Source organism: Eublepharis macularius, chromosome 5, assembly GCF_028583425.1.
Source record: "Eublepharis macularius isolate TG4126 chromosome 5, MPM_Emac_v1.0, whole genome shotgun sequence".
Taxonomy (NCBI): domain Eukaryota; kingdom Metazoa; phylum Chordata; class Lepidosauria; order Squamata; family Eublepharidae; genus Eublepharis; species Eublepharis macularius.
The window spans coordinates 153,787,354-153,815,024 of NC_072794.1; the positions used below are offsets into that span (position 1 = coordinate 153,787,354).

A 27,671-nucleotide genomic window follows, 5' to 3' on the forward strand; every position below is an offset into this window, starting at 1 on the left:
CCCTGATTCTGCAGCAGTGCTGGCACGGAAGTCGCCCTCCCTCCCTGGAACCTGCTCTGGCCTGAATTGCTGTGGACCGTGACATTTGCAAGTCTGCACTATTCAGATATTTATTTATTGACTTTATTTATACCCTGCCTTTATCCCCAACGGGGACCCAAAGTGACTCACATTGTTCTTTCCTCCATTTTATCATCACAACAACCTTGTGAGGTAGGTTAGACTGAGAGGGTGTGACTGGTCCAAAGTCACCCAGCAAGCTTCCATGGTGAAGTGGGTATTCAAACCTTGGCCGCTCAGATCCTAGTCCAGCGTTCTAACCACTACTCCCCATTGCCTCTCAATAGATAGATGGTTCCTGCTCTGCAACTGGTACTTTCTAAACCTACTGGTTTCTGCTGTCTCATATTTCTGATTTTTGCCTTCCCCACCAGCAGTGTTCAGTGGTTGAATATGCTAAGGGCACAGGGCTGCTGAGAAGCCACAAAGGGGTTCTGCAGGGCCTGCTGCCCTCACTGAGCCTCTGAGCCAGCTGCACCTGATTTATCATTGAGCATGTAAACATGCTTAATTATTCCCCATTGAGAAGAAAGCATTGCAAAATTTAGCATCACTTTAAAAAATGTTCAGATATTGCAGGATGCCCATTTTGTACCGCTGTCCATGTGGTACCTAGGGCAGGTGGTGCTGTGTTACCCTAGAGTGGTGGAGAAACAGCAACCCTAATGAAAGGTTGCATGGAAACCTAACCCCTGGTAGAAATTTCGTTAGTGTTGGAGGTTTACATGGCTATTTGAATATGATAAAACAAAAGTCCAGTGACACCTGAAAGACTAACAACATTTATTCCAGCATGAGCTTTTGAGTCAGAGCTCACTTCCTCAGATGCAATGAAGAAAAAATCATTTTCCTTATATTTATCAGGAAAGTTATAGTAGGAGATGGGGTAAGGAGAGGTTGGGGCAGAGTGTAGTGGTTAGAGTGTTGGTCTAGGATCTGGGAGACCTAGGGTCGAATCCTCCATCTCCCCTGGAAGCTTGCTGGGTGACCTTAGGCCAGTCACATACTCTTCGCCTAATCTACCTCACAGGGTTAGTGTGAGGAGAAAATGGAGGAGAGGAGACTGATGTAGTTTGGATCCCACAGGGGAGAAAGAAAAGGGTATAAAGGAAGCAAATAAAATAAAAAGAGAACGGTTTCTGTGTCATAAATCAGGCACGATTGTCTGTATAAAAGACTGAAATAGATTAGCATGGTTGTTACACATGATGGATGATGAGGGAGGTCAGAAATTCCGGCCTCTGTCTCATGAGTTGAAAATGAATAAAAGTGCAATGGGGTGGGATAAATAACAGCTAATCAAGGGCCGAATCCACACGTCTCAAGTTCTCCGCTTCCCCCCCCGCCCATTATTCGCTTCTCAGAGGGCTGTTCACATACCCTTACCTCAATCCCGCCATTTTCTCGTGTCTTTTGCGTTGCGCCTCAGACGAATTTGTCATGCGTTCGAATGCTTCTCTTGCGCGGTTCTCACCGTGGATGTGGACAAATAGAAGCGTTTCACAAGGAGACCTCCCCCTTCAAACCACCCCACTTCCGTGTTTGCAGCCTTTCCGGAACACCATCCCTCTTTGCCGTGCAATTATCAAGCTTTCCCACTCTCTCCGCAGCATGCCTGCCTGCCCGCCCTTCCCCCCCCTTTTTTTTAAAAGGGGACTTTCCCAGCATTGTTGCACAATCCCAGCCATAAATTTTAATTGAGGTGCTCCAAAATCCCTGCAGAGACATCAAGGGGTGGCGTCATTTCCATTTCTGTGTCATTTTTAGGATGCCGAACAGTCGGAAATATCGGTGGCTGTTAAAATTAATTTTTTTTTAACTGTTGAAATTACCGTTATAGCAGAAATCCGTCATTCTAACGTTACATTCAAGCGTCAAATAATTAGTCTGCCCGTTTGGAGAGTTTGGATCACCCCCACCTTAAATATCACTTCAAATTAGCCCACCAGAATAATGGTCCAATGGATTTCAAAGACGAAGGCATAGAATAACATTAACCAATCACAAGCATCATAGGGGTGTGGCCTCGCCATAGCAATTTAGCAAAAAAACGCTATAGTGGAAATCTGATGAAAAAATGGGGGGGGGGAAATGAACGTGGTGTCGTCATTGGCGACATTGGATCTAAACCCGCCCCATATTGCGCGATTCTACCAGGGATGTGGACGCTGTATAGCGAGAGGCAGCGGCAGTAAGAGAAGAGATGTGAACACAGACTGGGACATTGCAGGATAGAATCCAGCGCGATTAATGCACATGAAAAGCGGAAGGTAGGGAAGTGTGGATTCGGCCAAGGAAGAAGTGCTGATTCTGCACACATTGGATAATGCACTTTCAATGCACTTTAGCTATTGTTGGAAGTGGATTTTTTGTTTCACACACAAAAAATTCAGTTCCAAATGATCTCTAAAGAGGATTGGAAGTGCATTATCCAACATGTGCGGAATCAGCTGTGGTCTGAAGTATGAGAAAAGCAACTCACATCAATAAAGGGTTCCTGATAGGTATTGAGCAGTCAATTAAAGTTTCTTAAAAGTGGGACCTCAGAAACTATACTGAGTAAGGAAATGCAAGTCTTTGTTTTGACTCCAGTAGCACCGTAAAGGCCAACAAGATTTCCAGGGTATAAGGTTTCGTATAAGCTCCCACTGGACTTGAATCTTGCTCTTCTACTGCAGTGCAAACCAACACAGCTATCCACCTGAAACAAATCTCTGATTAATAATGATGAAGGGACATCAAGTCCTGCACATAGGACTTTCAAAAGATTTTTTTCCTGCTATCCCTGTTTTGTACCAATGGTTAGCTCAATACACCTGTGGAGTTATATAGTGGAGTAGTAATGAGCCTTCCAAAATATTACCCCCTGCATTAGGAAGATGGAAAAATGGCAACCGGATTTGTGAAACTAGTCAGATCACCAGAGGCTGGTAGTGAGTTCCACTCTTTGGGTTGGGTCCCTCAGATCTCTCCTCCTGACTTTCCTCCAATGCAAGAAGCCTCTTCAGTCAGAATTACCCACAGCCAGGGGTAATTTCATAGAAAAAGAGCTGGAGGAACTAATTTAGCATAATTTATTAGCATATGCCATGCCCTTGACATCACCAGAAGTGTGTCATTAGCATAACTGATTTGCATATGCCACACCCCCTGACATTACCTATCCTGGCTGTTTTGGACCCAATTCTGACCATTCAGAGCCGAAATTGGGCCCAAAATGGCAAAAAGGGGCTGAAAATGGCTGAAAAGGGGCCCAAAATGGTTAGGATTGGGCTGCTGCTGAGCAGGAGAGTGATCTACCACCTGTCAGAGGCCCGATCAGGGCCGTTTTGGCCCCAATCCAGGCCAAAACAGGCCCCCAAATGGCTGAGAGTCAGGTGGGTGGGGCAACCTGACATGTGACCTCTTTGGAGAACTGCTGGAACTGCGTTCCTGCGCGTTCCCCCTCAAAATGAGCCCTGGTCACAGCTAATAGATCTGAAAGATCCAAAGTACTGGCAGCATCTTTCTCTAATGCAGGGAGCTTTCCTCCAAAGCAAGAAAGATTCATGTCAGAGGAAGGAGCCATCACAACCTGGAATATGCAAAAAACAGGGTGGCAAGGTGGCTTTGAGGGCTTTCTGTGGGATTGTGATGTACGTGTGGATTGTGCCAAGAAAGGAAAAAAGAACCCAAAAACCTCAGGGACAGAGGGCTTAGAACATAGGCAAGGTCTGAATGTTGATTCAAAAACAACCCATAAGCAACGGGCTCCCCTTATTGCATATGATCTCATTGGGAAACAGTTCTCTGTTTCCTACAGCTTGAGCACGAGCATGCTGCAGTGAGTAAGGGGTCGAACTAGGATCTGGGAGACCCAGGTTCAAATCCCCCCTCTGCCATGGAAGCTTACGGGGTGATCTTGGGCCAGTCACATCTTCTCAGCCTACACTGCCTCACAGGATTGTTGTGAGGAGAAAATGGAGGAGAGGAGAGAGATGTAAGCCACATTGGGACTCCCCTTTGGGGAGGAAAGTGGGTTATACGTGAAGTAAGAAAATGAATAAATTCTACTTATTGGCACCTTTACTTCTCTCTTTCATTTCTCTGTTAATTGTAACAGACAATATATGCATCTCTTATTGTTAGATTTATATTCCATTCTGTGGCCGCAGTCATTCCCAGACAGCACCTCTTTCCTGCAGTTACTGCATTGTAGCTGGGGCTGCCGGAGCAGAACATTGGCAACAGGGCTTCCACATGGCTAGGTTTTCCATGCATTTTTCCTACCCTAGTCCTCACGGTGATCTTTTCCCCCTTGACTCCATGCCAACAGAGCTCTTCTTTGATTTTTTTTTTTAAAAAATGGTATTTGGTGTGGCTATACCACCCTGACCTCGATAGCCCAGATGAGCCTGATCTCGTCAGATCTCAGAAGCTAAGCAGGGTCAGCCTCGGTTAGTAATTGGATGGGAGACCTCCAATGAAGACCAGAGTTGCAGAGGCAGACAATGGCAAACCACCTCTGTTAGTGTCCTGCCATGAAAACCCCACCAGGGGTCGCCATAAGTCAACTCTAACTTGAGGGCACTATCAGCCACCACCATGGATATACCTTAATACTGATATGTCAATTACCAATTGAAAAAAATCTCAAAAAGATCTGTGTGTGCAGGGAGTAAATCGCTTCCGTGGGGCTGAACAGAGGAATGGTGCCAAGGTAGATAAGACTGGGAAAATGCAGACTATCCCTCCTACACAACAGCCATTCCGCCTTTGCTGAGATGTTTCCCAAAACCTCTCAGCAAAACAAGTTTGGGAAAGATGGCAGGAAAGGCAGAGAAAACCCAGCAAGCGCAGGGAAGCACCCCAATGTTGCGTGGAAGACCAAATAAAACCCACGTGAACAACCTATCTGTAAGTGCCCATGCAAATTGATGAGCTGTTTGTCTGCAATACTATTGGTGCTACGAATCCTATTGTTAGCGTTGATGGGCTACAGGGGCATCGTGCAACGATTTTTGAAGGTACTGCACTAATCCTTGGTGCTTAACTTGCCATCAAACTGTTGGTGACTTGTGGTTGACTCGAACTGCGTGGCAGTTGACTCCATAGCATTTCTCAGGGACGAGGGAGAAAAAAAATGAAGAAATGGATGAGTAGTAGAAGGATTGGCCAGGGAGAAGAGCTAGTAACACTTTCTGTCTTTTGCAAGCGTCTGGTGATGGTGGAGGAGAGTGCCCTCAAGTCATAGCTGACCTGGGCCGTTTCCACACGGCTTACCTCTCTTCGTAATGTCCTGGTAGATCGCGCAAAAAACGCGGAAGATCGCATTTTCTCGCACAAGATTTGCGCGATGTCACGTTTATTATGACAGTAGACGGGTTTATTATGACAGTAGATGGCTGATGGTGATTGTTTGCCAACGTGGCCTGTACATTTTGCTGGCATTGCCTGTACTACACAATCTTCTGTCAAGGAGATAAGGCAGGATAGAAATGTTTCAAATAAAGAAACAAATGAATAAATCTAAATAAATTAGAAAGGTGTTCTAGACATTTAAAGATGACTTGCAAAGGGGCTTGTGTTTTACCCCATATACACGCAGGACAAATGAACCATCAGGAATCGAATCACAAATGGTAGGCAGCGCTGAACGTTAACACTGGGGAAATATTGAGAGTTATACATATGCTGGGTTGTATCCAGTGATCCTTCATTAGAAAGTGGTGATTGTTGCAAATTTTCCCCCTTTTTGCCTTCCCCAGAACACTTTTGAGGTTGCAGGACCTTCACGGATTAGGGTTGCCACTCTCCAGGTGGGGCCTGGAGATCTCCTGGAATTACAACTGACCCCTAGATAACAAAGATCAACCTCACTGGAGAAAATGGACTCTGTGGCATTATATCCTGCTGAGATCCTGTCCTACCCAGGCTCCATCCCCAAGTTTCCAGGAATTGTACAGCCTGGAGTTGGCAACACAAGCATGGACTAATAGCCACAAGGGTTGGGGGGGCAGTGGAGATGATTGAAACTGGAAGCATTTCAGCAGATTTGACACCCAATCGTTCTGATAACAGCTCAGAAAGATCAAGAATTTAGACGGCGGGAATGGCCAGTTTCAAAAACAGCAGGCTTGCTGGGACCCAAACCGGTTCTGGGGTTCACCTCAGAGGTCCCGAGGCTGAACTGTGGCTCAGATTTATAGTCCTGTTTGGGGTGTTAAATTCAAACATTTTCAAGCTTGTGTTTCTGTTTTGTTTGTTGTTTGTGACTTGTAATGGCCTATGGCTGAATACAATAAACCTTCTACTACTCTACTACTACAATACTACTCTACTACTACAATACAATACAATACTACTACTACAATTAGCAGCTACACAAAAAGCCATTGATCACTCTGTGTTGTCCCTCTCCTCCCCAGAACGCCTTGGCAAAAGCGTTGTATGACAACAAAGCCGAGTGTCCGGATGAGCTCGCCTTCCGCCGAGGAGACATCCTGACGGTGCTTGAGCAGGATCCCCTTGGGAGCGAAGGATGGTGGAAATGTTCCCTCCATGGAAAGCAAGGCCTTGCTCCTGCCAATCGCCTCCAGCTCCTCACCCCTTCGCAAGCCCCCTCCATCCAGCACGACTCGCAAGGCCTTCGGGCCAGCCCCGGAACCATCTATCAGGTTCCTTCTGCGCGCCAGTCTGCTGGGCCGGCAGCCCCCGTCTACGAAAGAATGGACAGTTGGATTAAGCCTCGCTCCTCTTCCTTGCCGAACCAAGAAGTGTACCAAGTGCCCGCTCTGGCTGCACAATTGCTCAGTGAGAAGGCGCAGAGCTCATCAAATCAGGTAAAGACAGAAGCAAAGCCTCAAAATGGAAAGAGCCACGAGAAGCAATTACGGAGATTCACAAAGAGGCACAGATGCTTCCCCCCTCTGCTCTTTCTGTCTGGGTTGATTTCCACAAGGTGGAGTTTGCAGGGTGGAGACTCCAGACAGGGGAACAGTGTGTGTGTGTTGGGGTGGGGGGGAGGGTTTGAAGCTTCTGCCCGTTGCTGTGGTCCTGATCTAGGGCTGCCATGTTCCTGCCGGCTTTGGGGAGATCTCCCATTCCAGGCTCCTGTTTCCTGCCACAACTCTGATGGCCAGCAAGAGAAAAAAAAGTTTTAAAAATGTCTGCCAATGATGTTAAGTCACTTCCAGGGGAAACTGGGAAGTGATGTCAGTTCACTCTAGGAACTCCCAGATACTATGGTTTTACATTTTTATTTTTTTTAAATGGGCCATGGTGCCTGGAAGGCCAGGCTCAAGTCTCCCGCCCACACCTTCATACTACTGGCCTTGGTTGTGGAGTCCAGCATTGGGGGGGGGGGTTGTATTTGGCCTTGTGCAAGAGAAACGGGGGGGGGGAGACCAGCTCTCCTGGCTGGCATGATGACATCCCTTGGAAGTGACGTCAGTATGCCTGGCAGCTGGCATGCTCCTGCCCTTTACAGGGGCCAATTTTGGGCCCCTTTGAAGCACAGGAACGTGCCTGCCACTGGACGCGATGACATCACTTAAGGAAGTGAAGTCATCACAGCTGGCTGGAGTGCATCAACCGTGCTCTGGCTCATGAGTTGTTCTGCCTCCTGGGCCCATTCCCTGAGCCTTCCCCCGTCCCACCAGCCACATGAGTAGTGGAGGCTGGGAGCCGAGACTGGGAGCATGGATTCCCCACCCTCACTGGTGGACTTGGAAACCTTAGTTCCCACTCTGTGTTTTTCTGGCCACCAAGGTGCCTCATGCTCTAAGTCTGCACAACAGGGGGCTCTGAGACAGAACCTGTGCCTACTTATTAAGTTCAGGGGTGTTCTGCCTGGAGTTTATGTAGGGTGAGGGTCACGACTGTGAACTGGGAGAAAGTTTGGCCGCCACTGGAGATTGAAGTTTGCATCCTGTGCTTCTCTGGGCCATTTGGATGGGGCCATACAGGTGGGTGGACAGTTGTCTTTTCCCTTTGTACAGGTGCTTGAGAGCTATGCTGTCAATTCTCTTGGTGTAACTCTCTGCCACTGTTTGAGGGCATTACCAAGCCTGAAGTTGGGAGTTGGGGGCAACTCCCAGCCCACCCCTCAGCCCTCCCACTCCCCTTCTGCTAAGGCCTGCTGAAGGCTGATCATGTTGAAGCACTGCCAGTGCACTGACTTGGCGGGGCTAGGGTTGCCAGGTCCAGGCTGAGAAATTCTTGGATATTTTGGTGGGTGGAGCCTGGAGAGCATGGTTTGGGGAGGGAAGGGGCCTAAGTGGGGTATAATGCCATAGAGTTCACCCTTCAGAGCAGCCACTTTCTCCAGGGGAACTGGTCTCTATTGCCCAGAGATCAGGTGTAATTCCAGGAGATCTCCAGCTACCGCCTGGAGGTTGGCAACCCTAGGCAGGGCACTGTCAGAGAGCTGCACTGGAGTAACTTGGGCTTACAGCAATGTAAGTATGAGATATGTAAGCCTGAGTGCTTTCACACACCCACCCTTAGGATAGCTCTGCCAGAGAAGGAGGATAATATTTATGCATTTTTTTCTCTCTCTCATAATGCTAGAATTTGGTATGAATGAGCGTAATTCACCTCTCACCATTTATAGTACTACAATTCAGGGTGCCATCCAATGAAAATGACTGTCATTATGTACAGGAGAGACAAAAAGAAGAACTTTGAACTATGAGTTGTTAACGTAGAGCAATCATTACTGCATGTTGAGATGGTTATGTGGAAAGATTGTTAAAGTAGCAGATGAATAAGGCGTAAGAATGGGACCTCCATATTCCAAGGCAATATTGAGTAGATTTGTTGTTTATTAATTTTTCTTGTCTTTCTAATGGACCCTTGAAGTAGTGTACAACATTATTCTTCCCTCTTGTTGGGATCAGACCTTTGAGCGTGACCACTATTTGAATTGTCTAGAAGCCTTTTGTTGGCCACTGATGGAGACAGAATGCTGATGAACGAGATGAATTTGAGTCTTTACCATCAAGGCAGTTCTTATGTTCTTAAGAGACAGATGAGGCTAATGATGAACAGCGGTCCTAGCTATCTTACTCTGGAGCTCATGCGTTCTTTGAAGGAGTCAAATCTTTCAGATGTTAATCCTTAGAATGGTGGGTTTTCTGGGGTTGCGTCCTGCACAGCATCGCAGTTGCTGCTGGCAGAGAACAACTGCCGCCTAATAATCTATCACGACGCATACTGAAAGAACGTGGAAGGCAAAGGGGCCAGCTGAGGGCAGGAATAGAAACAGGGTGGACTGAATTGCTCTGAGGCAGCTGGGAAGCGATCAGCTGTTCTCTGAGCAGCCGGGCAAAGTTTTCCCTATCTGGTTGAGATGGCCTCAACCTGTCTGGTGGGCAAGGAGATCTTGCTATGCGGTGTTGCAGGCTCTCTGCGTTTCACACAAACTGAACCCTCAGCAGGTCCCAAACAGCCTGTTTTGGCAAAATGTGTATTCAGTTTATTAATGGTATGCTATGCAGTTACTAACAACAAAGATCGTTGTGTTTAACAATACAGTGGGCTCTAGCAGGACCTCAAACGGGCAGAAATTGGGCCGGTGCGGTGTGCACGAGCACTCCGGAGCCCACTACTGGCCCCCCACTCCATCGAGGCTTAGGGAGGGCAGCACATGTGAGCCGGGCACACCTGCCCCCCCATCAAGGCTGGGTAAGGGCAGCGCAGGCAAGCCAGGCACACCTGCCCCTCCCCCCGCATCGAGGCTTGGGGAGGGCAGAGGAGGCGGGCTCGCCTGGCTCAATTGTGGCTGGGGAAGGCTGTGCGGGCGGTTCGCCCGTCGCCCCTTCCCAGGCTGATCAGCTGGGGAAGGTGGAGGCAGCGGGCTCCCCTATTGCCCCTTCCCTGCTGATCAGCTGGGGAGGGCAGAGGCAGCAGGCACCCCAATCAGAAACTTGCTTTCTTACATGTCTCAATTTCCTCAGCAACATTTTCTTCTTAGTAGAAACCAGTTCAGAGTAGGATTTCCAACTCTGGGTTGGGAAATTTCTGGATTCTTGGAAGTGAAGCCTGGGGAGGGCAGGGTTTGGGGAGGGGAGGGACCTCAGTGAGGCCATAGGGTCCACCCTCCAAAGGAGCCATTTTCTCCAGGGGAACTGATCTCTGTTGTCTGGAGATTAGTTGGAATTCTGGGAGATCTGCAGGTCCCACTTGGAGGCTGCCACTCATACGAATCACCCACTCAGACAGTGAAGTGAAAATGTGTTTTGTGCACAGCCTGGCCTGTGCTTATGGTGAAACAACTGACAAGCTAGTGTCCATACAAGTCAAACCACATGTACAGACAAGGATGACTTGAATTGCTGGTTGCATTCACTGGTGAAGCAATTGGCCGGGGTTCAGAGCAGAGTGGTTACACCAATGGCTCTCTTCTTCCTGAAATTCTTTCTCCAGAAAACCTCAACCACACTTGCTTTTAGAAAACAGCCGACAACACTTCTGCCTCTAACAAGTGTAGGTGGGCTGGTTTTATTTTACTGATGCCTTGACTTGAAACTTCGGTCCTGCCATAGGTTTTTGCAAAATCTTTAGGGCAACTTAAACCTAGTCCTAAAGTAATAAAAGAACACTTTAACCCAAAGCACACAAATGGAACAATTACAAATGATAGCCTAAAAAAGAAGAACATATTCCTACACCAGTTATTCTCTTTAGACAGCCATCTCCTTCTTCCAGAGGGGGGGAGAACCGGTCCACCCTCAACAGTTAGATTAACACTTTCTTTGGCTGTAGCCATACTAAGAAGAACTCTCCCAGAAGCAGGGCTTTTTTCTGGGAAAAGAGGTGGTGAAACTCAGTGGGTTGCCCTTGGAGAAAATGGTCACATGGCTGGTGGCCCCGCCCCCTGATCTCCAGACAGAGGGGAGTTTAGATTGCCCTCCGCTGCGGAGGGCAATCTAAACTCCTCTCTGTCTGGAGATCAGGGGGCAGGGCCACCAGCCATGTGAGCATTTTCAAGAGGTTCCGGAACTCCGTTCCCCGGGGTTCCCCCTGAAAAACAGCCCTGCCCAGAAGTGACTCTCATTGAATAGATGAGAATGCAGAGTAAACTTGCTTCAGATTGCCTTCTGGGTCTTCACAGGTTGGACACTTGTCAGCTTCCCTCAAGTTTTGATGGGAAATGTAGGCAGCTTGGCAGAATGTTGGACAGGTGACAGTTGAAAAGTTCATTGGACAGCAGGTGGAGAGCCAAGCTGCAAGACCAAGGCGCCGGTGTCATTCGTCACTTGTAGTTTGGCCCTAAGCCTCCTTTCTCCCCAGTGTCGGAACCTTGATCGGCATGCCCTCCCCACCTGCCTTTAACTAAAAATAAATAAATCAGGGGAGATCTAATTGTGTGTCTCCTACCTTCTTATCAATTTGTCCCAAAGGAGAAAGATGTGAAGGAGGAGCCCTACTTTCCTTCTTCACCCTCACATCTTTTAAGCATTGCAACATGCTACTTCAACACTAGACACACATGGAAAATTTGCAAGATGTCCAGCAACTATTTGCAGATTTGCAGGTGGGAGTCCCGTACACAAATAAGGCCATGAAAGTTGGGTTTGTTGTGGATGAAAGCAAAGGAAACCATTTCATCTCAGGAAGGGTTGACATTTATGGAGATGAATCAGTGGGTTAGAGATAACTAGGCTGAGAAAATCTCATTGGTCTTGGATTGATATGTTTTTGCATCCCGTGGGGGGGGGGGGGAAATAATGAATCCCTCCGATCTGAGTAGCACCCAACAGTTGGCTGCTACTTTCTGGTGGTGAAGTTAGGATTTTGAAGATCAGGTTGGCCCAAGACCTCCAACAGACCTCCTAGAGAAGAGAAGATGAAAAGGAACTCTTCTCTCTGTGCCTTTGGTCCTTCTGTGCCTTTACTCCAGACTGATGGGGAGGGGCAAATGCCGGTTAACTATAGTTTCCCACATTAGGTTAGAATCATAGAGTCTCTCTACACGAGACATCTGTCGGGAGATGCAATGTTAGCTGGGAAGGGTAGTTTAAAAAGACAGAGCCGGCGGCAGGGCAAAGGCTTTGCTATACACTGGAGCTGTGTGAAGGGGCTGTGAAATGCCAGAAGGGAAACTTCAGCCCATTATAACCTCTCCAGGTCCAAGCTTGGCTCTGGATGGCAGCTCCAGCCCATTTCCATTCCTCGCAGCCCTCTGGTTGAGATGCCAGACAGTTTTAGGCTGGAGAGGTGAAACTGATAGAGCCTGATAGAGGCGAAGATGAAATTAACAAACCCTCTGACGAGTGATCTCTGCTAGCTTTGTCTTTTTAAACTATGCTTCCTAGCTAACATTGCATTTCCCTACACTTGATGAACATGCGCTGAGGTGTCTCGTGTAGAGATACTCTTAGAATCACAGAATCATAGGGTGAGAAGGGACCACTACTCCAGTTTGGTGTAGTGGTTAAGAGCGTGGGACTCTAGAGAGCTGGGTTTGATTCCTCGCTCCTTCACTTGAAGCCAGCTGGGTGACCTTGGGTCAGTCACAGCTTCTAGCTCTCTCAACCCCACCCACCTCACAGGGTGTCTTGTTGTGGAGATAATAACAACATACTTTGTAAACCGCTCTGAGTTGGTGTTAAGTCATCCTAAAGGGCAGTATATAAATCAAATGTTGTTGTTGTTGTTGTTATCTATTCCAACCCCCTGCACAATGCAGGAAATTCACAACTACCTCCCCCCACTTAGAAATATTTCTCTGCTTTTATTTCCTTTCTTAGGACTTGCACCTTCATTTCTGTAGCCTGCCCTGTATACCTTTTAGAGATGTTGATAGTGGAATAAAGCTTTGTAATGTTTAAGAGATAAAAAGACTGCCTTGATTCCCACAAGCCATGTTGGGCCCACATTACCAGATAACTCTGTTTTATGACCCTCCTGGCAGGTCACGGCAGAAGAAGGCCTCCCAAATCTCTTAAGAGAGTTGGGGACCTGTGAGGGATCCCCACAGGGAAGTTGGGGTTTCCCTTGTACAAAGCAAGTCCCCTGTCCAGTCTTTGCAAGTTGTCTGCTTGCTGGCTAGTGGCAAAAGCAAGGAGAGGAAGTAACACAAGAAATTCCAGGATGTGTGGAAATGTTTATAGGGTTATATATATGTTCTCTTCTTTGACTCTGCAATGTAGAGTTCTTAACTGTAAGCCTCCTTGGCTGCCTCCTCTTTGAGGCCTGCCTCTTCAGTAGCCACAAAGGTTTTTTTTTCTTTCCCCTTGTGTGCCTGTCTTTCACACGTCAACAACCCAACACAACAGTCAAACAGAAGCTACCAGGAGTGAATTATTATGCGAAGAACAAACTCAGCTTCACAGGGCAGACCTGGAGCTTGTTTTTGAGGTTGGAAACCATCTGGCAGGGTCAGTGACTATTGACTGGAGTTTAATGAAAACCCATCGAAGGCTTCTTTCAACAATAGCAACTGAACCTTTTGCAGAAGCCGTAAGTCCAACTTCTTCCTTGTTTTTCTTCCTTCTTTTCTGCCCAGCACCTCTTTACACTTCCCAGAGCAACCTGGGCATCAACACTGGGTAGCAGAAGTGATATATATGACGTCCCGTCCCCCCAGCGCCATGCAGCCTTGTTCTCACAGGTGAGTCTCTTTGTCTTGGGGTCTGATAACTTCTGATCACAACGGACAGTTTAAAAATCTTCCCAGATGCTCTCAACTGACCTGGTCTAATCACACATTACAAAGACCGTGTGGCTATCAACCGCATACTTTAGGAGTTCCATGTTTGGTACTTAATTTCCAGGTGCAGTGAGACAATTTCATTTGGAACTACAGGCAGAAGGGACTTAAACTTTCTCCATGGATGCTGTTTTCCTTACCTGATGTCCCCAGGGAGCTGCTACTTTCAACCAGACTGATGGACTACACTTAATGTTTTTCAAACGGGGCAGATAGTCGATTCTCAGGGTCATTTCACGTTGAGAAAATGGTACAGAAGGAGGAAAAATTAAGCCCCCTCTTTCTGCGCACAGCAATCCTGATTCACATTGGGTTCACATGCACCTGTGAATTCAATTCGGAACACAAAACTCCCAGAGCACAAGATCCAGAGGAGTTAGCTGTGTTAGTCTGTAGCAGCAAAATAGAAAAGAGTCCAGTAGCACCTTTAAGATGCATCTGACGGAGAGAGCTGTGGTTCTCGAAAGCTTATGCTACAGTAAAGTTGGTTAGTCTTAAAGGTGCTACTGGACTTTTTCCAGAGCACAAGGACTTTGTAACATACAATGAGTCCAGCCTGACATCTGCTATATTTTCATCCTACAGTTCTTGCAAGGTACTCATGGCAGCAAACATAGTTCTCCCTTTCCACATTTTATCCTCACAACAACTCTATGAAATAGATCAGATTCGGGGAGAAAGACGGGCAGGTCACCCTCTGAGTTTTATGGCAGAGTGGGGATCTCATCTCAGATCGGCCAGGTCCAAGCTGTTTCATTCACACGATCTCTGTAGGTTTACTTGCTTCTAAAAGATCCAGCAGCACAATCCTGTAACATCTTGAAAAGCATGCAAGTTCCTCTGTAGCGTGAAAACTGGAGATCTTGTTTTACAGTTCTAAATGACCCTCGGGGTCCAGCTCTGACTTTCTGTGTTTCTAATTCCCCTGGTATCCCCAAGATGAAGGCTCTGTGCCACCATAGCTACTTATTGAAGTTGAGAATGCCTTGCCTGTTTTCTGCTGTGTTTCAGCTCCACCAGTACAGATGGCAAGAAGTTAATACTGCAGCTACCAGCTCAGTATGGCTCCGGTGGCAATAAGAGTTCATCTGCCCCTGTAAAGCTGCCAATTCTAGTCTGGGACCTCAGCTGAATCAACATTTTGTTTAATACTGCTGGCTTACTTGTCTATAGACAGGCTGACAACAGGCTACTTTTAATTGTCATTTCTGTCTTTTCAAATGATAGCTTTCTTGTATTGCAAATGTACCTTCCCCACAGCTACCACAGATGTTTCAGAGCCGCACTGCATGATACATTGCCTATGGGTCTTCCCAGGTCTGTCAACCAGATGTGCACCAGGGGATCTGTGTTGAAAAAAATTCCCAGGTGTGCTGCTTTCACCTCCCCCACCCCCAAAGCCACATTTCACAACAGGGCAAATTGCAGCTCCCGGGGGCCATTTCAGTTTGGAAAACGGCATGACGGGGAAGGCTTAAGACTTTCTGTTCCTGCACACCACAGTGCCAATTCTATTGGGGCCCCCATATGCCTGGAAATTATGTCGGTTTCCACGCGCACTTTTAAAGGGACGGCCCACTCATCGAACGCTGGTGGCTTTCCTCACTCACTCCACACGTCTCTGATTTCAAAGTGGAAGCAGGTTGTTTGGCTTCTGTTTTTTCAGTGCCTTTTCTGAGAACGCAATTTCCCACACTTTCCTGCAACCCGAAAAGATGCCGAAAAAACGGAAGCCAAACAGCCTGCTACTGCTTTGAAATCCGAGATGTGTGGAGTGAGTGAGGAAAGCCACCAGCGTTTGGTGAGTGGGCCGCCCCTTTTGGAACATGTGGAAATGGCCTGTGTTTCAACACAGATATTCCAGAGCCTGTCTGGTTAACAGAACATGAGCCACATGTGGGACAGACCTGTAAACAGCATGTCGTGTAGTTAGATCCTCACTGAAGACATTTTCTGAGTAAACTGCAGACATTTGACACTGGGGAGGAGTGATTCTCTCCCCCTCCCCCCACACCAACTGTGTAGTCCATGGTAGGTTTGCCAATTCTGAATTGGAAACTTCCAGAGATTTGGGGGTGGAGCCTGGAGAGGGTAGAATTTTGGGAAGGGGAGGGGAGGGACCTCAGCAGGATATAATACAATAGAATCCACCCTCTAAAGCAGCCATTTTCTCCATGGGAACTATGTACTCTGGAGCTCAGTGGCGGTGGCGGCAGCTTCTGCGCCCGGCTGGGGCGTGTGGGAGCGGAGGAGCGCGCAAGCCAGCCCCATGCCGCCACCGCCACACACCCCAGCTGGACGCAGAAGCCGCGAGCCGCTGCTGGGGTGGCGCACGGAGGCTGCGCCCGGCTGGGGCGTGCAACGGCAGTGGCGGCGGCAGCACGGGGCTGGCTGGCTGGCTACAGAAGTAGCTGCAGTCCAGTCATGCAAGCTTCACTGCGCGCGCCTCAGCCTCCGACTCCCCCTCCGGCGCCCCTCCAGTTCCTTCGCACCCGAGGCCACCGCCTACCTGGCCTCCATGGGTGCGCCGGCTCTGCTGGAGCTCAGTTGTAATTCCAGGAGATCTCCATGCTCTACCTGGAAGTTGGCAACCCTAGACCATGGGCTGGATCCTCAGGAGGGCTGGGGAGTCCCATGTACTGAGTTACAAGTCCCCATATATTGCATGGCTTTTTTTTAGGGGGTGGGAAATGGATGGTGAGGAGACGTCACTGCCAGCTATGGCGGTGATGACGTTACTGGAGGTAGGTGGATCTCCACTCCTGGAATCCGTGTTCTTCCTCTCCAGGAGCAGTGTTACCTGTGTGGAAAAGTGTAGCAAACTCAAAATACTATTATCATAGATGCAGAGGAGTTAGCCGTGTTAGTCTGTAGTAGCAAAATCAAAAAGAGTCCAGTAGCACCTTTAAGACTAACCAACTTTATTGTAGCATAAGCTTTCAAGAATCACAGTTCTCTTTGTCAGATGCACGACGAAGAGAACTGTGATTCTCATCTGACTAAGAGAACTGTGATTCTCAAAAGCTTAAGCTACAATAAAGTTGGTTAGTGTTAAAGGTGCTACTGGACTCGTTGATTTTTCAAAATACTATTGTTTGGGTAGGGAGCAGATGTGGTGTTAAACTGCTAATGTCTATATCTGGAGGTCTGTTCATTAGACCACCTTGCCATCTAGAGGCCATCTTCTTTCTCTACAACACTCTAGTCTAACATATACGCTACCATACTTTCTTCTAGCAAAAGTCCTGATTAGTGCGCCTGGATTTTTTTTTGGTTGCGATTTTGTAGGCTCTGCCAAGATTTCTTTGAATTCTTTGAATTTAAATGTTTAAATTACTGGTTCCAGATGATTAATGGATCCCGAAGTCTTGTTTGCTGTGCTATTTGAAAGGCAGTGCAATGGAAACAGGTCTTCTTCAGCAGATTATGAATTTATTGATGGCAGTAAAAGTATGCAGAGCATCAATGGGAAAAGTAAGGAGTTACTGACAATATCTGAGTGCCTCAATAAAATATAGAAAACAGTTTTTATGACTATATTAACATACCATATTGAAATCCAGGACAAATTAAAAACTGTGAGGTGAATAAATGTGTGGAATGATGATCTTTGTGCATTATTTACCGGAATTCAAGATATTCAAAATATATTATTTGCAACAGAAGTCAAAATCATCAGCCACCTGTCTGCTCAATCTAGACTTCCGAGATAGTACGCAACTCCAAGTACGCCCAAGCCAGTGCGGTGTATTGGATATAGTTTCAGACTAGGATCTGGGAGACCCAGATATGAATCCTCACTCTGCCATAGACGCTCACTGGGTGACCTTGGGCAGGTCACCTACTTTCAGCCTACTCTACCTCACAGGATTGTTGTGAGGATAAAATGGAGGAGAGAAGAATTACGTATGCGGCTTTGAGTCCTCATTGGGGAGAAAGGCGGGGTATAAATGACATAAATAAACAATTTTTTAAAAAAGTCACGAAACAAAATGCAAAAAAAGACTCCAGTAGCTGCTTGTGCTAAGTCAGTTGTATCCCCATATGTGTAAGATCTCGTGCAACTAGATGGGCCAACCTGCAGATCAGACCTGGAGATCTACTGAAATTATAGTTGATCTCCAGGTTACAGAGATCACTTCCCCTGGAGAAAATGGCTGCTTTGGAGGGTCATCTGAGTCATTATACCCTTCCATCCCTAAGCTTCATCTTCCCTAGGCCTCCCCCTCGGATCTTCAGGAATAATAATAATAATAATATAATAACATTTGATTTATATACCGCCCTTCAGGATGTCTTAACACCCACTCAGAGCAGTTTACAAAGTATGTTGTTGTTATCCCCACAACAAAACACCCTGTGAGGTGGGTGGGGCTGAGAGAGCTCTGAGCCAGCAAGGCCACCCAGCTGGCTTCAAGTGGAGGAGAGAGGAATCAAACCCGGCTCTCCAGATTAGAGTCCTGCGCGCTCTTAACCACTACACCTAACTGGCTCTCATAGGAACGTCTCAATATGGAGTTGACAACCCGTGAGCATGCACTATGCTGTGTCTTAGTCTCAGGTTATGAAGTTTAAGCTCAGGAGCCCCTCATGCTTAGTTCACACATGCAGGAGAATGATGTGGGAGTGAACTGACAGAGCCCCAAAGGTGGCAGAATACACTGTGTCATTTCAGACTGCAGGTGCTAGATTCCAAGTTTGAATCTTCTTGGGAATAAAAAAAAAACCCTCCATGCATAGATAAAACTAGGATGGAAGAAAGTAGTATCTGTGGTGTTTTGTTTTAAATTTACATAGGGCAGCTTTCCAATATGAGAACCTCCATAACCTGTACTTCCGTCTGAAGTGGTACAGTCCATTCTATTATTGCAGGTTACTGCCGTCTCATTCTCCTGCATGCATGAAATAGGCTTCGAGATGCTAAATGGCTATATTAATGGTGAAAACTGGACAAAAAATATGTGCAGCTGGGCCAGCCACAACTATGCTGTGAGTTTTTGGCCAACCTGGGGAAATTTTAAGTGTGCAGAAAAATCTGATTTGCTAAAAAAATTAATTGGGTGGTAAACCCCCCTCTCTAATAACTTAACAATGGGGTATGTGAATGAGCAAACATTACAAAAGTAGTTGGAATGTGAATACTATTGGGGATGCAAAAACTGGCAGTGGTGAGGAGATAAGATTGCCAACCTCCAGTTAGGGCCTGGAGTTCTCTCAGAATTACAACTGATCTGCAGACTACAACGATCAGTTCCCCTGAAGAAAGTAGCAGTTTCGAAGGTGGACTGTACAGCATCTCACTCCCTTCTCAAATTCCACCCTTCCCAGGTTCCACCTCCCAATGTCCCAAGAATTTCCCAACCCAGAGTTGTCAACCCTGTGAGGAGGCAGTGATCGGGATCAGACAAGTGATATCTAGCAGGAGAAGGAAGAGAAGAGGAGGGGAGGGGAGAAGGAAACAGGGTTTCCCCTCCCCATCAATCCCCCTCCCCTTATCCTTTTCTAAATTCCACACTTACAGGGGCAGTCACAGGGATACAGAAGGTAGAAAGCCCCTAATGTTGGTGAGCATGTTTGGTTCATCTCTCATTCTTTTGTCTTCCTTTTGACTGGGAAAAGTTACATAACCCTCATCTGTGCATGGATTAAATGTATATATGACTGCTGCAGGAACAATAAATTTCTTTTTTTTAAAACGCCATTAGGGTGTTGCCACTCCACCTTCTTCCAGAAAGAACTCCCAACTTTTCCCCTCTATAGAATGTTGCCTGGAAAAGTCACAGCAGCTTTACGATATCCCGCCAAGTCCACAAAAAGCAAGAATTTGCACACTGAAGCCAGCCACGGATAATGTAAGTGCCACTCAGGGAGCACGAGGCATCATTTTGTTGTAAATCATGAAGTCTGGGGGGAGCTGTGTCATTACAGCTGTGCTTATCAGGGGGCTGGGGTGGTGATGGTGGCTGAACCCCAAACTGTAGAAAACAGGATGCTGGACTAGACAGACCATTGGTCTGATCCAGTAAGGCTGTAATAAAAAGAAGGCACGTTAACTGCCGGTTGTAGAGGCCAGTGGTGCAACTGCAGAGACCAAGTGCACTGCAGAATTAGTTGTACTCTTAACAAGAAAACAAAAAAAGTCTGCCCCCCAACTCTGTTCCTTCACAACCATCCTTGGCTGGTGACACCCCCCTCCCGCTTAATTCTTAATTCACAAACGATAAATGAGAAGCACCCTGACCTGGATAGCCCAGGTGAGCCTGATATCGTCAGATCTCAGAAGCTAAGCATGGTTGGCCTTGGTTAGTAATTGGATGGGAGCCATCCAACAAAGACTAGGGTGGCAGAGGCAGGCAATAGCAAACCACCTCTGTTAGTCTCTTGCCATGAAAACTCCACCAGGGGTCTCCATAAGTCAGCTATGACTTGAGGGCATACTCTATCACCAAACAGAAGCAGGACTACACAGAATCATGGTTGGGGCCATAAATGAAGATCTTGGTATATTCCTAATTATTTATAAATTGCCATTTTTTTTGATGTTGTCTTTCAGGTGTGTGATAGTCTCCCAACAGCTTCCCAAGAGGCTAGAAAAGCTATATCAACACGAAAGGATTTAAGCCATTACAATACGTTGCCAAATCTTCATAAGTCAGAATGGATCTATGATATACCTGAAAAAACAGGTTTAAAACAAACTCCTCAGAGCCAGTCCCCAGATAGGCATATGCTTTATGACATCCCACCATCTAGGCTTGATTCTGATCTACAGAAAATCCTACCAATGAACAGTGAATGCAAATCAATGAGCCCGCAAGCATACGATGTTCCATCAGCTCAAAGGAGGTTAACTCTTCCAGAGAGTCCTCTTTATGATGTACCGTCGACACATGATGTTCGGTTTCTGCGTCAAAACGGTAACTATGATGTCCCTCCAGCTGTTTTATCCTCCAAAACCGAAAAGGAGAACCATCAACAGACTTTTTATGATGTTCCAAAAAGAACACTTACAACTTCGCCACAAAAGAAAGGGGTTGAAAAATGTAATTATAATTCCAGAGACAATGTTTACAATTTTCCTTCACAATTACCAAGAGATGCCAAATCAAACCAAGACAGACTGTCTGTCTCAAGTGTAGACAGCCGGACCAGTACCATATCAACATCATCCAGTGCTTCTACTGAGTCCTTTTCGTCTAGTCCATCATCATCTTCAGAAGAATCCAACAAAGAAGCAACAATGGAACTTGACTCGGCCATAGAAACTTTGACTAAGCTACAGCATGGGGTATCCAGTTCTATTGCAAGTCTAATGATCTTTGTGAGCAGTAAGTGGAGATACCAAGAGAATCTAGAGGGAAACATTGAGGAAATTCGTCGAGCAGTTGACCACATAAAAGTTTCCTTGGGAGAATTCTTGGACTTTGCTCAAACCATCGAAGGAAATGCTGCATGTGCTTCTGACAGTAAGCTTCAGGTGAGAATTAAAAAACAGCTGAGCATCCTTGCGGCCTCGTTTCAGATCTTGGTGGAAATGAGAGAAGCGCTGAACAAATGTAGATGGTCGCTCGAGGTCCTCGTCATTAAGAAACCTCAGAGCAACCCAGATGACTTGGATCGGTTTGTTATGGTGGCTCGCACTGTCCCAGATGACATCAAGAGATTTGTATCCATCGTCATTGCAAACGGGAAGCTCCTTTTCAGAAAGAACTGCAAAGAGAATGAGAGTAAAGAGCTGAGACACAAAACGGTGAAGGGCAGTCTCGGGCAGCGAATGGAAGACAATTCGCTTCTAAGAAACGTTTTGGATAAATCAAAAGAAAATAGCCCATGCGTGGAGAGGTCAGGAGCAGAAGTCACTGAAGATTGTGATTACATTCAGATACAGGTCAGTGAGACTGTGTTTATAGGAACAAACACGTATGGGAGGCACACACAGCACTGCACCTTTCACTCCTGATAAATTAAACCAGCATAACTACCACCCCCAATTTTGAACTCACAAACATAAATATTAGAAACTAGGAAAGGAAAATCCATACTTTTACTTCTAGAATAACTGCACTTATATACTACTCTTCTAGACAGATTAGTGCCCACTCAGAGTGGTACAAAAGGTATTAAAACTTTGGCCGTTTCCACACGGCTTGCCTTCTACGGGAAAACAGCGTCTTCTCGCACAAAATCATGCGAGAAGACGCTGTTATGCGAAATCACGCGAGAAGATGCTGTTATCTCGTGATTCTGTTTACTGCAATACATCGGACTTACCCATGGGAAACATTGCATGCTGTTCTCATCATGGATAATACAAGTAATTCCACAACACTGATCATTCCAGTATTACTTTGTTTTGTAAACACGGCATCCACTTGTTTCCACTCTATCCAAAACTGTCGGGCTTTTGTTTTGTTTTTAAAGCAATTAGGCTCTCGCCTTGATGGGTCTTCAGAATATATCGGACAAGGAACAAACAAAGAGTCTGAGAAATTCATGAGTTTGAAAAATTAGGACTCAATCAAGGAGTTGGGAGCACATTTGTGGAACTCTTGGGGTCATGTCTACTTTGACTCTCAGGGCCAAACTACAAGTTATGAATTACACAGGTTGGACACTTGTCAGCTTCCCTCAAGATTTGATGAGAAATGTAGGCAGCTTGGTGGAATGTTGGACAAGTGACAGTTGAAAAGTCCATTGGACAGCAGTCGGAGAGCCAAGCTGCAAGACCAGGACGCCTACATTTCCCACCAAAACTTGAGGGAAGCTGACATGTGTCCAACCTGTATAATTCGTTACTTGTAGCTTGGCCCTCAGTTCCGGAACACTAAGAATTCTGCCTGAAGCTCCTTAAGAACACAAGACAAGACCTGTAGGGTCACACTAGTGGCCCATCGATTCCTGCATCCCGTTTCATGTGGTGGTGCCAGTTCCCCTTGAAGAATGAGAAACTGGGCCTCGAGACCCTTGATGTTGCCTCCTCTGAATATCAGTACTAGGAGGCAACGTTAGGGGGAAGGCTTTGGCCTCTGTGCCTTTTTTATTTTCTCTGCTGGTTGGCCACTGCATGAAAGAGGATGCTGGATTAGATGGACCGCCAGTCGGATCCCACCGGACTCTTCTTTATGGTCTTGAGGTTAGGACAGAATTCCCAGCATTCTGGAACTGAATGTCAAATCAGTCATGACACTGACGGTGCAATCCTATGCAGAGTTACTCCATCCTGTTAGTTTCAGTGGGCAGACTATAGTAACTTGACATAGAGCTGCACTTTGGAGACCCTGTCCATTTTAAAGAGCAGGCATGCAGGGCTCCCCACCCTTGCTTTTAAAAGAAACAAAAACCTGGGAACTCATTCTCAGGACTCCCAGCATCACGTGCAGGGAAAGGAAAATGGAAATAGTGGGGAGGGGGAAATGAGATGCTGTAACCAAGTCCTGGCAAGTCCTCCACTTGTACCTGTTATATTCTCCTTAGAACTTGCTTTGGGATTTCTTTCTAAATGAGAGGGTGGTATACATCCGAATAGTGTTTCCCAACCAGGGTTCCATGGGACCCTAAGGTACTGCAGGACACCATCAGAGGTTCCATGAGAAATTAGCCAAGAATTCAACATTGTGCAAAAATAAACAAGCTCAAATATCACATTGAAAGGAATCTTATATTGGTTTCGAACGTGAACTTTATTTTAATGTTTAAGTAAACTTTATTTTGGTCTGATATTTTGATATTTTTTAAAAAGATTAAATAATACAAAAAAGACAGGAAAAATGTGATGTGTGTATGTATATAGCAGCTCTTTAAAATAACTTTTCTTGACAACAGTTTAGCAGTAATTGAAGTGCACTCCGTACCATCAATTTTTTCTTATCTGTAAATATTTTGATAGGTAGGAGTTCCTTGAGATTTGAAAACTGAATTTAGGGGTTCCTTCATGAGGGGAAAAAAAGGTTGGGAACCACTGCATTAGAACATAAGAATAAGCCTGCTGCGTGAGACTAGTAGTGCCCTCTAGTCTAGCAACCTGTTTCACACCGTGGTCAACCAGTTGCCCTAGAGGTCCAACAAACAGGGCATAGAGGCCGAGGCACTTGCATTGTCTTTCATAATATTTTAGATAAATAATTAAAACATAGAGAAAGCTCAGAAATGAATGTCACTATTGTAAATTATAAAGTTACCATAGTGAGCTGTTATTAAGAAGCCCTTTACTGGGTTTATGTGGTCCCCCCACACAATGGTTAACATAAGGGTAGCCCTGACCTGGATAGCCCAGGAGACCCCAATCTCATCAGATCTCAGAAGCTAAGCAGGGTCGGCCTTGGCTAGTAAGTGGATGGGAGACCAACAAAGACCAGGGTTGCAGAGGCAGGCAATGGCAAACTACCTCTGTTAGTCTCTTGCTAGGAAAACCCCACCAGGGGTCGCCATACGTCAACTCTGACTTGAAGGCAGGATTTCATTCAACATAAGGATATAACTTTAAGATTTCACTGTAATGTAGCGGGGTGGTGGTGAAGGCAAATCTTACTATCCTGGATGCAGGAGAAGCAGTCAGACTATGCATGACAAGCTGGAAGATGCATAACCCTGCAAACCAAAACAGGTGGCAGGGATAGCCATATTCTAGGCACAAACTGGGCCGACCTTCAAAATAAGTCCACAAAACAAGTTACTAGACCTCAGCTGGTATATTTTTATGCTTCTAACTTTACTCTTTAATTGTTCTACTGTGTCAAATCATGTTTTTATGTTATTTTATAACAGATCCCCTGATGAAGTCTAAAGTGAAACACGTAGGGATCTAAAAAAAAAACCCCTTCAATAACTCCCTTCACATTGCACCTGGTTCTTCTGTTTTTTCTGCCTACTGGTGCAGCCATTGTTTCTCCTGCATTACTAGTCCACAGCAACATGTACTAAAAACCAACAACATGTACCTGTGTTAAGACATTTGTAGCACATTGATGGCCTTAAAGGGGGACAAAAGCCCACTTCTCTTCCGGGTTAACAAACATTTCCTAGATTGATTGCTTGAAAATTGACCCTCAGCAGCCAAGTGGGAAATCGCTTTAAGAGTGAAATCCTAAGCAGAGTTACTTCCGCCTCATCCCATTGGTTTCAATGGGCTTAGACTGGGATAACTCTGCTTAGGATTTCACTGTAAGTCTTTAAGACCTTCTTCCCATGAGCATCTTGAAATGCAACCACACGGAGTTTGTCCCCATGTAATCAGACAGCCGTGTAAAGATGGATCAATGTTTAATCATCAGTGTGGTGCAAAATGTCACATATGCCAGTAGGCTCTGATGGTGTAAGGTGTCCATACTAAACACAAAACAAGTCTCTGGATATGTCTAAAGGGTATATGACACAGCAGGCTTGCTGAAGTTAAATAGATGAGCATCTAGGTAAGAAAACTCCTTAGAGCTTTATGTAAGACTCTGGGAATTCTAACTGAATAAATGTAGGATCTAAATGTTCTAAATTCAATGAATAATAATAGCATTTTGTTATTAAATAATAAGTTATATATAACTTATATTATTTTCTTCATTTATACCCTGCCTTTCTCCCCACTGGGGATGCAAAGCAGCTTACATCCTTCTCCTTTCCTCCATTTTATCATCACAACAACCCTGTGAGGTAGGTTAGGCTGAGTGTGCTTGACTGGCGATTTTAAGACTAGTAAGAACTGTATAGTTAAACTACAAGGAAATAACAGTTGCAACCTGATTTATCAGCATTATTAACTCTATTCCTTTTGGATATGTCTATATTGGTAGGTAATGTATTCCTGTCTATGCTTGCTAAAGGAGAAGTTGTAAGAAGAGTTATTGAAGTACATCATCACCAAGAGTTGTGAATCTCTTTCTCATTTCGTTTTTCCCTCTCCAGGGTTCCCCACCAAAGTCTAATGTTCTGAGCGAGCAGGATCCTGCCATGAAAATGAAACTCTCTGATCTCTGCAGACTCTGTTTTGGTGCTGTTCAGAAGGCCATCGGCGTTTTCCGTGACAGCCTTGGCAAAAATCCAGCCCCAGAAATCTTCATAGGGCAAAGCAAACTGATTATTATGGTGGGCCAGAAGTTGGTGGATGCCCTGTGTCAGGAAGCCCTCGAGAAGGCCACACGGAATGAGATCCTGTGCGGTAGCAGCAAGTTTTGTAGCTTGCTGAAGAACTTGGCGGTTGCCACCAAAAATGCCGCAGTGCAGTATCCAAGTGCCGAGGCCATGAGGGAGCTTCAGGATCAAGCGGATGGGCTGTTGAAATACATACAACAGTTCCAAGCAATGATGGAATGAAGTTTTCCCTTTTTCTGGGGTCCTGAGGATACTCATAATTGTGACTACAAGCACTGAGATTAGTTACTGGCCATGACTGTGAGACTTCTTGTTTATTAAAGAGTACCTGTGTCAGTTACTCCACCTGTATGAGGGAGAGATTAGTACTGTAGCCTCATAGGGATGTTTTAAAATAAATATGTAAGATATTTGGTATAATGCTTTGTAGTTGACTGAGCTAAACATTCTAGGGTTGCTCAGATCGTCGGTGTGTTCAGCCATAACCCCTTCAGCCTCTCTAGCTCAGACCACATGATGGTAACAAAAGTTGGTGGGTAGTCTGGAGAGGGGCAAAGGCCATTTATCTACTGATTTATTATATTTGCATCCTACTTTTCTTTTGTTTTCTAAAGAAAAGCTCATGGCAACTCAAAGGAATATGAAATACAGCTAGGTGAGAGCAGACCAATAGAAAGGGCCTTGCTAGGGCTTCCTGCTAAAGGCAACAAAACAATCAAAAGGACTGGTCTCAACAATCTGAAAATACAAGGGGACCGCAGGTCCCAGAAGACCACGCTAACAATATAGAATTTTATTGTTCAAAGTGCTAGTGCAAAGTGATTCCCCCCCCAATAACTTACAATCTACTCCATGCATAGGTATTCAGACCCAATGCTCAATAGTCCAATATAACAGTTCCAATTCCTAAATGATGATAGGCAACAAGAGTACTGAATTCATATGATGCAATGTCCAATATGAAATCTGTTGTTTCTTCTTCTGTAGGCAAAAGCCGTCAATGGAGGACGACAAAGAAATCCCCATGGGAGACAGGATGGAATATAGGTCTCCTGGGCAGTTGGCAACGGGAGTGCCAGCAGCATTGCTTGTAAGGAAGACACTTGCCAATGCTGATGTAGTGAAGATACTTGTTGAAGAGGATGTGTTAAATGATGGCTTGATAAAGCGTTACAATGTGAAACAGACTGTTACAACTGCTGGCTGTTACAACTGCCCAGGAGACCTATATTCCATCCTGTCTCCCGTGGGGATTTCTTTGTTGTCCTCCATTGACGGCTTTTGCCTACAGAAGAAGAAACAACAGATTTCATATTGGACATTGCATCATATGAATTCAGTACTCTTGTTGCCTATCATCATTTAGGAATTGGAACTGTTATATTGGATTATTGAGCATTGAGTCTGAATACCTATGCATGGAGTAGATTATAACTTCCTGCTAAAGAAGAACCAGATGGGGGCTGAGCAAGAGCTGCATGCACTTCCTTTCCTGATCTTCAGAATGGACCACCGATGGATTGTGTAACCATTAAACATAACTTACAGATCAAGTTGCTGGATCACACGTGTTAAGGAAAAATTTTCTTTAAGGTAATCTGCGTTCAGATTACATTTCCCAACAGCCGTCACTCACAAGTAATCAAGACACAAAAATAGTGATCCATAAAGATTAATGAGTTTTATTTACAATACAACCCAGATGCAGTGCCATGTTCCAACACATGCATAAAAATCAGCCATAACAGAGAATCATATATAATTTCCAAAGTTGTTTACAGAAAAGAGATTAAATTGTTATACAAAACTAGATACAAACAATTCTTCAGAATCA

The 27,671-nt window shown here is 45.6% G+C and overlaps 1 protein-coding gene across 1 annotated transcript; it reads left to right on the top strand.

The window, feature by feature from the left end:
- The first annotated feature begins 5,030 nt into the window (after nt 1-5,030).
- On the top strand, nt 5,031-26,136 carry CASS4 (Cas scaffold protein family member 4). Its single transcript, XM_054980452.1, has 6 exons — nt 5,031-5,066; nt 6,468-6,881; nt 13,553-13,657; nt 19,462-19,608; nt 20,310-21,644; nt 25,652-26,136. The coding sequence occupies exons 1-6, from the start codon at nt 5,031-5,033 to the stop codon at nt 26,057-26,059; spliced, it is 2,445 nt and encodes an 814-aa protein (XP_054836427.1). The 3' UTR covers nt 26,060-26,136.
- Nucleotides 26,137-27,671: the final 1,535 nt, after the last annotated feature.